The following is an 11,516-nucleotide window of genomic DNA, read 5'->3' on the forward strand; positions in this document are numbered from 1 at the left end:
CCAAGGAGTAAAAGCAAGAGATAAGACTAATGTGTGATGGAGGAATGGTCAGCTATGCCTTGAAAGGACCCCAGGTGAGCAGATGTCATTGCACTCTACCACACACAACAGAGAGTCTTCAAGGGAGAAGGGAAAAAAATCCAGCTTTTACAGATCACTTAAAAAAATGTTCAATTAGAGAATTGGTAATGGACAAGTTGATTTAAAATCTGGGTACTTCCTTCAAGGGCTGCAGAACTTTAAGGGGTCAGGCTGTACGGCTCTCCCCAGAAGGCTAAAAGTTCACTCCAAAACAATCATTGGAAATGTTTTCCCCCACATGTACTTCACCCCAGGGTGATAAAGAAAACCCAGCAACCAGTAAAGCCAGAGCTTATCATCTTGTGAATGCTGGAAAAGTTGGTTCGAGCAAACTCTGCAAACTCCTAGCTAAATAAATAAAGAGCTGAAACATGCCTTCCTCTGAATTGGAGAGGAGAGGGCATTCCTGTGCAGGAACCCACAGGGCACCACCAAAGCCAGAGCAGGATACAGAACTGCTCAGTGCTCACCCTTGTTCACAAGGTTACAGTCTGGGCCAGGGGAATTTGGGTGGCAGATAAACCGGAGCAGGAAACTAGCTTGAAAACAGAGCAGATTCCTTTCTCAACCCCATTTGCAATTGCTAGTCCCTCAAGATGCTAAACCACAGGAGAAATGTCTATGCCGATTCCCCTCCACCCCGCCTTGCCACCTTCCAATTGAAAAAGCCACAGAAAAGGAGTGAGTGAGAACTCCCTGCTTTGCTCTAACATTTCCCTGAGAAGCTGGTGTGATTAACAGCTCAGCCTAGAGAGGGCTGGGGAAATTCAGAGGTGAGACTGTCTTGAAGACTTCTCTTTACAAAGGTGATAGAGAGAGATAATCAGGAGCAACTTAATGAGATTATGAGGCGATAAACCCAGGACCCCTCAGAATAAAAAGCTCTGTTTCTTTTCATCTTTTTTTTATTTTACTGGCCATATAGGTATGTATCTTTTAAATAAAAATGTATGCACATTAGAACACAGTCAAACCAATTAACTCAGACCACAGACAGTATCCACTCCAAGCATACTGTGAGGCTAGACCTACAAATATTTAAATTAAGATTTATTTTTTTTTGCAACAACCTTTCTCCCTCCAGAATCAAAGGAAGGAGGAAGGTTGCAAACATGCTCCGGCAATAAAACACTTAACTGCCCCTACCTCCCTAAAAAGATAGACGTGATTAACTTTAGTTTAAGACCTACTTGTTAATGTGCCTAAACTTTGCTTTGCATAATTAAGATTTACTTTGGAAGCAGCAGTCCCTCTCCTTTACCCCTGCATCCTAATTCCATCCCCCCCGCAAATAAACCTCTCAAACTTGCTCACAGCAACGTGTTAAAGAATTTTCTCACTTTGAGGTGCCACCGAAAAAGGGATCATAATGGAGTTCTTTGTTAGTGAAAAGGGACAATTATATGCCAGTGAACAACCTAGCCATTAAAGAGACTCTTAAAGAGACAGGGTCCCATTTCACAGCGGGCTATTTTTTTTTTTTTTGGTTGGGGATTGAGTATAAACATTTCTAAGCGCTTGCACATCTAATTAAAAAGACATTCTTATAAATGTAATTTAGGCTTTACATGTAATGAGAATGTCATTAGATAACGGTGCGGAAATATACCTACACATGTCACTATCTAGATCGATCGTCACTATCCAGATCGATCATCTACCTCTGTTAGACTGACCGCATCTTGCCCTAATCGTGCAAAGCCCGTGCAGCCCATGTGGGCTCGGCATAGGCGGGTGACATGCGCTGAGCTGAAGATGGGACACTCCTTAACACAGCCGGGCTTTGCAGCCCACAGCCCGCAACACGATGTGTGTAGGGGTCTTTGCGGGACATCCTGGAAGCCCGTGGCAGGACCCGTGGGCACGGGGATGGAGGACTGTATTGCCTCTTTCAGCTTCTTTGCAGAATTGGGGGGGTGGGGGAGTTGCGAGTAGCAATTTAAATAAAACCCAGTGAAATCACGTGCTTCCAAACCCAAAGGGTAGAATCCTGTTTTAAAGAAAAATAAATAGGACGTAAAACCTTGACGTCTGTAAGTTGGCGGGGGCACATTTGGAAAGGTTTGGGTTTTTTTACAAAATCTGAGATTGTGCGTCCGCTCAGTATTTACAAGAATACATGGACTTGGGGGGGGAGGGGGGGTTGTTTTGGTTTGTTTTTATAGATTAGCTAACCAGGAAAAAAAAGCACATCACCCCGAAGAGAGAAGGTGAAAGAATGAAGATGTCATCGGAGCGAAGAAAAGAAACTCGAAGTTGTCTAAAGTGTCTTGAAAACCCGGAACTGAGGTCGGGGCTGCCTGTTTGCAAGCAGGTATTTCAGTCCATCAGCCAACGACTGAAATAAGCAGCCCGGGAAGAAGCCGGCCAAACTTTCCGATGAAACTCCCCGAAGCTGCCCGGCCCCTGCAGCTTGTTGTCTGCTATTGGGGAAGCGAGGAGGGGGCCAGTCCGAGGCGTGTGATGCCCCCGCTGCCGGCAGTGGGCACAGGAGGGTGGCAGAGGACCTCGCGGGGCTGTACCCGGCAGCGAAGATCAGTGTATGTGCAAAACAATAATCGCGATGATGATTAATAATAAATTGGCCCCTTTAAAAAGCAAAGGCCGGGGGGGGGGAGTTTCTTTGGCATCTGGTCTCTGATCTCATTATGTTGTGGTTGACCAATCCTGCCCTCGGGGCTGGGCCCGGGGTTTGAATCTGATTGGGCGAGAGGCAATTTTGGGAAGGGGCTTGCGGCTCCGGCCGGGCTGTTTCAAGGCTCCCTTTTGGCGGAGGGGGAAGAAAGGGGCCGGGCTGGAATTGATTAGGCGAGCCCCGGCCGGGGGGAGGGCCGGGCCCCTTGAAACCGACTAATTGGGAATGAAGAGGGCTGGAGCTACACAAAGGAGGGCCGGGCCGGAGGGAGAGGCTCGGGGAGCGCGGCCGGCTGCGGGGAGGGCGCCCAGTGCCCGGCTCGGGACGCGGTCGCGCAACTCCCGCTCGCAAACTTTTCCGCCGGCTCCGCGCCGGGAGGCCGCGCCCGGGGCCCGGGGAGCGCTCGCCGCGGCCGGCACCATGCGCCCCTCCAGCGTCCTGCACCGGCTCTGCTCGCTGCTGCTCTGGCTGAACTTGCTGGGCTCCTGCTGGGGCCAGTTCCACGGCGAGAAGGGCATCTCCATCCCGGACCACGGGTTCTGCCAGCCCATCTCCATCCCGCTGTGCACGGACATCGCCTACAACCAGACCATCATGCCCAACCTGCTGGGCCACACCAACCAGGAGGACGCGGGGCTGGAGGTGCACCAGTTCTACCCGCTGGTCAAGGTGCAGTGCTCGCCCGAGCTCAAGTTCTTCCTGTGCTCCATGTACGCGCCCGTGTGCACGGTGCTGGAGCAGGCCATCCCGCCCTGCCGCTCCATCTGCGAGCGGGCCCGCCAGGGCTGCGAGGCCCTCATGAACAAGTTCGGCTTCCAGTGGCCCGAGCGGCTGCGCTGCGAGCACTTCCCGCGCCACGGCGCTGAGCAGATCTGTGTGGGCCAGAATCACTCGGAGGACGGGGGCTCCCCAGCCCTGCTTACCAGTGCCACACCGCTGGCTGGCCAGGGCACCCCAGGGGCACCACGCTATGCCACGCTGGACCACCCCTTCCATTGCCCGCGAGCACTCAAGGTGCCCAGCTACCTCAACTACAAGTTCCTGGGTGAGAAGGACTGCGCCGCACCTTGCGAGCCGGCCCGTGGAGACGGCCACATGTTTTTCAACCAGGATGAGATCCGCTTTGCCCGCATCTGGATCCTCATCTGGTCCGTGTTGTGCTGTGCCTCCACCTTCTTCACTGTCACCACCTACCTGGTGGACATGCAGCGCTTCCGCTACCCGGAGCGGCCCATCATCTTCCTCTCAGGCTGCTACACCATGGTGTCAGTGGCCTACATTGCAGGCTTTGTACTGGAGGAGCGAGTGGTCTGCAACGAGCGCTTCCAGGATGATGGCTACCGCACTGTGGTGCAGGGCACCAAGAAGGAGGGCTGCACCATCCTCTTCATGATGCTCTACTTCTTCAGCATGGCCAGCTCTATCTGGTGGGTCATCCTCTCCCTCACCTGGTTCCTGGCTGCCGGTATGAAGTGGGGCCACGAGGCCATTGAGGCCAACTCACAGTACTTTCACCTGGCCGCCTGGGCCGTGCCAGCCGTCAAGACCATCACCATCCTTGCCATGGGGCAGATTGACGGTGACCTCTTGAGTGGTGTCTGCTTCGTGGGGCTCAACAACATCGACCCGCTGCGTGGTTTTGTGCTGGCACCGCTCTTTGTCTACCTGTTCATTGGCACCTCCTTCCTGCTAGCTGGCTTCGTGTCGCTGTTCCGCATCAGGACCATCATGAAGCACGGTGGCACCAAAACCGAGAAGCTGGAACGGCTGATGGTGCGCATCGGCGTGTTCAGTGTGCTCTACACCGTGCCTGCCACCATCGTCATTGCCTGCTACTTCTATGAGCAGGCCTTCAGGGAGCACTGGGAACGCAGCTGGATCAGCCAGCACTGCAAGAGCCTGGCCATCCCCTGCCCACTCCAGTACACGCCGCGCATGACCCCCGACTTCACTGTCTACATGATCAAGTATCTCATGACTCTCATTGTGGGCATCACCTCTGGGTTCTGGATCTGGTCGGGCAAAACCCTGCACTCCTGGCGGAAGTTTTACACCCGGCTAACTAACAGCAAGCATGGGGAGACCACGGTGTGAGCAGGGCCAGGGGGACTGGCGCACTCGCCCAGGAGAGAAGCTAGAGGAAAGGATGGGCAGGGGGGAAGAGAGCTGGGGCAGAAGCAAAAAATATTTAAAACTCTTTTTTTAATTAAAATCTAAACAACCTTTGTTTTAGGTTTATTAACATCTAAGGGTGTCTTTTGTAATTAAACCTGTAAATAGCATTTGTAAATTTAATTATATATTTCTATTTAAAAAAAAAAAATCCACACACACACAAAGAGATCCAGAAACTTTGGGGGAGGGCAAGGTAGATCTCTTCCCCTCTCCTCTCTTTGGTACTAAAGGTTTTTTTTTTTTCTCCTTACTCTGACTTGGCAATACCTCCCTCTACATGGAGCCATAGAGACTGATTTTCTGTTTGTGTTGGCTGTGGGGGAACATTTTCAGTTGAACTTCCATAAAAGCCAGATCTGTAATCGCTGTTCCCCTGATGTGGAGATTATGGAAGCTGTTCTGTATTAAAGGCAGACTTGGATACATCTTAAAAAAATCTCCCCTTTTCTCTCTGGAAATTTACGAAGAAAGTTTGTTTTTTCTGTATATGAAGAGACTTGTTAAGGGGCTTTTTCCCTTCTTTTTTTATTCCGACAGCAGGGTGTACTGGCCACGAGGATATCCTAGTGCAGTGGTTCTCAATCATTTTTGTCCCAGGACCCATTTGTAAACATCAATGGCCAATTCTGACCCAGTGGCCCTTGCTCCCAACCTGCTGCCCCCAGGCCCCAGCCCGCAGTGTGTGGGGCAGGGGGCGGGTATATGAAGCATGGGGGGCCCCAAGCAGCCCTTGCAGGCTGGAACTCTGACAGCCTGCAAGGGAAAAACCATGGTTTCCCACATTTTTCTCCTTTAAAGGAGAAAGGCAGATGGGATTGATGTATGAAGACAGCAACCCCCAGATCAGCAATTATTTTTTTCATCAGCACCCACAGTTTAACTAGAAGCCTCTCCCATTCTCCTAAAAGCTATTTTTTGGCATTGTACATTTATTCCAAAATGTTGTGTACAGCGGTCTCTTTCTACACTTCATTCCCTTTTAAGCTGTCATCTTTGCAAATACAGTTGAGTAAAAAAGAACAAAAAAAAAAAAAAGAACCCAACTTCTGCGGGTTTTTTCTTCTCGTAAATGAAGAGCTATAACCCAAAATTATAACAATTAGAAACAGAAATTCGAGAGTTTTTTTGTGGTGTGATGCCCTTTTTCTACAGGTGGGCATCTTTTGAAGGCAATAAGTGGGCTGGGAAGCCTTTCTGTTACAAAAGCTCTCAGACATGGGATCGGGAAATGAGATTTTATTAAAGTTACAGCTTGGGGTTGGGTGGGGGGGACCCAACTGGGTTTCTGTGCCTTTGTAAGCATTTGCTGATGTGAATTAGAACCCTCCTATACCTGAAAACTGATAGAAAGCTTAAGAAAATTTTCTCTAACTTTATAGTCATTGGATAGATTTATCTTTTTTACCCTTTTAACCCATCTGGAATACCATTTTCAAAGTTTTCTTAAAGTTTAATTTCCAGATTTTACAAGAACGCTATACCTCTTGTAATTCTCCGAATCGCTAGGCCACTGCACAGATCAGCAAAAAGCTCATTTTAAAAGCATGAATGAGGATACTGCCGCTGCATGCTTTGAAACCGTTTCCGAAGCAATTCCAGGCTCCAAACTGGAAGCATTAAAACTAAATTTATAGAAACTGCTCCCATGATCATATACAAAGATTGGTTTCAATCCTATTTTTTTGTTTAATTCAATTTTCTTTTAGTTTGTTTTGGGGGGGAGGTTAGTTCTTTTTTTTTGATGGTGGGGGACTTCTAAAAAAATGATGAGGTGGCAAAGAAGTTAAATAAATTTGGTTTGCGAACTTGCCTCTGGGTAGCAATGGAGGGAAATGCTAACGGCTGTCCTGAAAAGGAAGTATGTTTTAAAAGAGGAATGCTGAAAATATTTATATGAAATTCTTTACCTCTGAGTTGAAAAAGCCAAAACCCAGGAATACTAGAAATAATTGGTTTCCAATCTGAACTCTTTAATTTTACTTGATAGATTTCAGCTCCTCCAGGCTGAAAACTGGTTTGATCAAAATCAGCAAATACAAAAATTGACTTCCCTCCCCACAATAAAGTGCCTCACTGGTAAATGAAGTGTGTTCTCAAAATGGCTTTAATCAAGTAGTAATATGCATGTCCTGATCCTGTTTACTCAAACTCTCCAGAAATTCACTGGAGAATGCCATCCAATCTTGGCTAATTAGAATGTAGCTTGGTATATATGATTATATTTTTTTAAAAACCCTCAAAGGCAGGCTAGGTTACTAAAGAGTTAAATTGTCAAGTTTGTCTACAGTATGGATTGTGGAAAGGAAAAACTTCTTGGATCCAGTTTAATTTTTCCAATGGTGAGTGTGGGGGAGGGTAGTGGGGGGGCAATGTATCAATATTTTTTTCCTATGGTGGTTTGGAAAGGGGATTTGAAAAGCACACTCAAGTATTTAAAATGTAGGGAGAATCAAGATACCTGCTTGCTTATTTCCTGCTGCTGTTAGGCTCATGTTAAATGGGGTGTTTGCTCCTTCCTTCTCCCCCCCCAAACTTTCACTATTATTTTACATTTTTAATCAAAATTGTTTTGATATATTTATATTGCCTCTCTCTTTCCTTCCCCCTCCTGAGAAAAAAATGCTCATGGTGACATTTACAAAGCCTGCAGATGTTTTCCAATGTAAGCAGGATGAGGAGACTGAAAAAAATTGGGGGTTTTCAACAGTGGTAGGTATTAACCCCTGCACTCAATCCCTCCCACCCCTAGGTCAACCTATTTCACCTTTAAAAAATATCCTTCCCCAACCTTGCTGAGATAAAGAGGACTTTAGAAGGGAGTTTAGGAACATGTTTTAATTGTATGTGTGTTTGTTTCAAAAATCTAAAATAGGGAATAGGGGAAGACTTTTTCTAAAGTGAACCAGATGGGAGTGGTAAGCTGTGAACATGTGTCCTGTATCAAAATGGTCCTCAAAGATAAAGAAGAAATACATTCCAGCTGCCTTTTGTACCCCAGTCCTTATTAAAGAGGGAGAAGGGTGGGTCCCTTAAAAAAAATTGCCATCTTCCAACTGATCCTAGATCATACTCCAAGACGTGTGACTTGGATGGTGCTTTGCTATGCCAAAACAAACTGATCTCTTGTCAGAGTCCCAATTATTAATCCAGTGCACATCTTGGCTACGATTTTCAAAAGCAGCGAGCGCTTTCTGGGGGCTGCTCAAATTGGGGTACCTGAGGTTGTGAGTGCCTTTTAGCCTTTATAATGACCCTCTGAAAATTGGGGCCTCTCATGTCAAGCAGCCAAAATGGCTAGTTGCTTTTAAATATCTTGTCCCAAGTCTTGAAACTGCAAATGTATATTGAAAGGGAATGTTTTAAATTAGCTCCTCCTTGATGTAGCTGCCAGGGTTCTATATACTGCCAACACTTGCAGCAGCTCCAGGAAAGCTGCGCTGTGCTCGGCTTTAGGTGTCAGTGGTGTCCTCAACTCTTGCAGGAGAAAGACAGTACCCCGAGGGCCTGAACTTTACTGTTGACAGATGAGGAGCCTCTCCATTCATGTTTCTTAAAATCCATCTATTTGTGCACTTTTAAATCAGGCTTGTTAATCAGCTCTGATCACAAGCAGCTGTTTCTTGTTACTTGGTTGTACAAAGGCATTTCAGTTTACCCTTAGAAGATAGATCACACCCAACTCTGCTTAACATCCTTTGTTTTTTAATAGACAAAATGCAGTGTGCAAATTGCTAGAGGACAGGGGAATGTAAACCCTTCACCAAGAAACACAAGATCTGTGTGTCTCTCTCTTTTTTAAAATGAAACTTTCAGTGCCCTTGCTTGAAAAAAAGTGTTGAAGGGACATAACTTTTAAAAAGTTTGAATTTGGCTGTCTTCTTTGTGATCTTTGTGCCTGCAATCATCTCTTGGTGTTGGCTTCAGATAACTTACAGTACAAATGGATATACTAGAAAGGGCCAAATTCTGCTTTCCCCCCCGCCACAAAGAAACAAAAAAACCCAAACAAACCAAACCAAACCAAACCTCCCCAGTAGTTGGGGACCCTCAGTGTCCATTGTTTCAGATGGGTGGTGGGTCCTCTTGCTTTGAATGATGCATCTGCAATTGCTGCTTAAGATTTTTCTGTAAACACTTTTCTTGTTCTAAAGTTCCCAGTGATCTAATTTTAACAAATAATTGGTATCATTCTTTATGGAGTAGGAGATTGCCAAGGACCCTACCTTGTGACTAAATACAAAGGCCTTTCACATAACTCTCTTTTAGGTTAAAGTTGAATTGGGTGGCTCTCTCTCTGTCTCTCTCTCTTTCTTTCTTTCCTTTTTTTTTTTTAATAGGAATGGGAGGGTTTTGTTCCCAGTTAAGTGTGGAAAGTTGACACACTGGCTTTGAAATGGAGATTTTCCCTTAAACTCTCAAGAAAAGCAGGAGTCTGTTTAATGCATTAAAGAGCCCAGCTGTTGCAGTGTATGAAAAGACTGTAGAAAGTTTAATCTAGGCAAGGGAGAAACATCTCCAGGTTCATGTAAGCTGGTATGTGTGCACGCGCCTGTCTCTTTGCTCTTCGTGCTCAACACAACTGCAGAAATTTTAAATAAATAAGTTCATTCTCTTGCATCAGACTAGAGATGGCCTAATCGTGAAGTAAGATTTGCTTCTTTAAATGACATGCGGTTGCAAATGTGTGCTCAGAGCAGCATGAAGCAATCTGAGCTGTTTAATAAATTCAAAACTCTTTTTCCAGACAGAAAAAACGATAGCTCTAAGCTAGAAGGAAGCTGCAGCCCCAGAGCAAGTTTGACAGACTTTGGAGCAGCCGGAAGAGGTGGAGGTAGGGGGAGAGGAGAGAGAAAAGCAAGTTGGAATTCAGCCCCATCTACCTAGGTTTTTGTGTTGGGCTTATGACAGGAGCATGGGGAGGCCCTTGGCTTGACCTCCATCTCCTGCAGGCCCCAATCAGCTGTTCTGGGGGGCAAACTCCATTGAACTACAGGAGCTTGATTCTGCAGAGAAGCTGACAGGATTGCACCCTAAAAGGCCCATCTGGTGCCATCCGGTTTTAAGCAGAACTCTCCAGTGAGGTCACAAATGACAAATGCCCACAGTTGCTGCTTGAATAAATAATTATATGCAAAACCTTGGGCTTCCCAGGGGCAGGAGAAGGAACCTCTTGTCTTCTGGGGTGGAAACCGCATGTGGAAAGCTTTCTTCTATGTGCATGTCCCTTTTTGTAAACTGGAGGGAATACACCAGAGGCTGAGAGAAATCCAGGGAGGGAGCCCCAGTCCGGCTGAGGTGGGGTCCCTTTGATGTGAACTAATTAGGCTTGCTATGTTTTCACAGCTGGCTTAGTGTGGCTGAGCTCTATAGAAGTCAATTAAAGTGTGCCTTCAACCCCTTCCTTCCCCAAATCACCCTGTCTGGTGCTAAATCCAAGCCCCACAGAGTACCTCCAACTCATCACACAGTTGTTCTTGATGAAAGACACTGACCAGCTGAAAAGAGAAAAACCCAGTCCATTTAGCTGGGGAGGAATATCTAATTCCTGCTAATGCATGTACATTGTAACCTCTTTATCTCCTCTTGGGAGGAGCACATTGTGTTCTTAAAGCCATGGGGTCAGAGCCAGGATAGCTATAAGGAGCACAGCTGTATATATATATATATATTCGAATGTGTTTTAGAGCAGAAATCCTTCTTGCAAGAGAAGGCCATGTATATATTGATCATAACCCAATGGTAACAATTCATAACAATTCATTGCAGGTGGACACTGCCTAGGGCCTTTTAATGAATGATATATTTTTTTTAATCGGTAAGAAAAGTGTGATTTGTCTTTAAATAACACAAATGTTGTTTCTTTTTTTTAAAAAAAAATAAATAAGTTTGCCAATGTCATGCTTAGTATTACTTTGTACTTCTCCCATCCAGAAGTCTCTGGGCTCTAGTGCTTAAAAAAAGGGGGGGGGGAGAGAGGGGGTAGGAGCAACTAATCTGTTGTGTGCACTAATGCTATAAAGCCTGAGAAGACCCATATGGCTTCCCAAATAGCAAAGGAGCTACTGATTTGAATAAAGTTATGCATGTGATTAAGGGGTTTGCCATATGTAGGAACATGGACCAACACAACCAGAGCAGGATCGCTCTTCCCCTCTAGCTATGCCAACAGAAGTCAGAGTAGTTATTCCACTCTCACTGCACTGGCTAATTTTCCTAGTAGACAAACCCTAAGTGTTTAGCAAGATTGGGGCTTTATGCCTGAGTACTTCCCATGGGGCTGAGCTTGTATATAAAGTTACTTGTGTGTGAGAACCTGCAGGATCACAGTCTAGGTTTGTGCAATAATTGCCTCCCCTCCTTCCTACAAAGGAATGTTATAAGGAGATACGTATAAATTACTGCATATTGCTGTCAGAGTCTGAAGTAGTTTGAATAGCTGAGTGATAAAGTTAATACATGTTTCAAAGATGCATGTTTCCAAGGTCGTCTGCAGAAGGGCAATCTGCTGTCAGCTCTTATCCAGCTTTCCTGTAAGATAGCCACACGCTTTCCTTTATTACAGATGTCATAAATCTTCCCTTAGGTTTCATCTAAGGCCCACAGAATGGATAGGATTCTATCCTGA

The 11,516-nt window shown here is 46.1% G+C and overlaps 1 protein-coding gene across 1 annotated transcript; it reads left to right on the plus strand.

Moving 5' to 3' along the window:
- The first annotated feature begins 2,938 nt into the window (after positions 1-2,938).
- Positions 2,939-10,787, plus strand: FZD2 (frizzled class receptor 2). The gene has a single exon (XM_090044289.1). It carries the CDS (start codon positions 2,942-2,944, stop codon positions 4,808-4,810), a length of 1,869 nt encoding a protein of 622 aa, XP_089900415.1. The 5' UTR covers positions 2,939-2,941; the 3' UTR covers positions 4,811-10,787.
- Positions 10,788-11,516: the final 729 nt, after the last annotated feature.

This window comes from Crocodylus siamensis, chromosome 4 (genome assembly GCF_052110815.1).
Source record: "Crocodylus siamensis isolate JL-2025a chromosome 4, ASM5211081v1, whole genome shotgun sequence".
Classification (NCBI taxonomy): domain Eukaryota; kingdom Metazoa; phylum Chordata; order Crocodylia; family Crocodylidae; genus Crocodylus; species Crocodylus siamensis.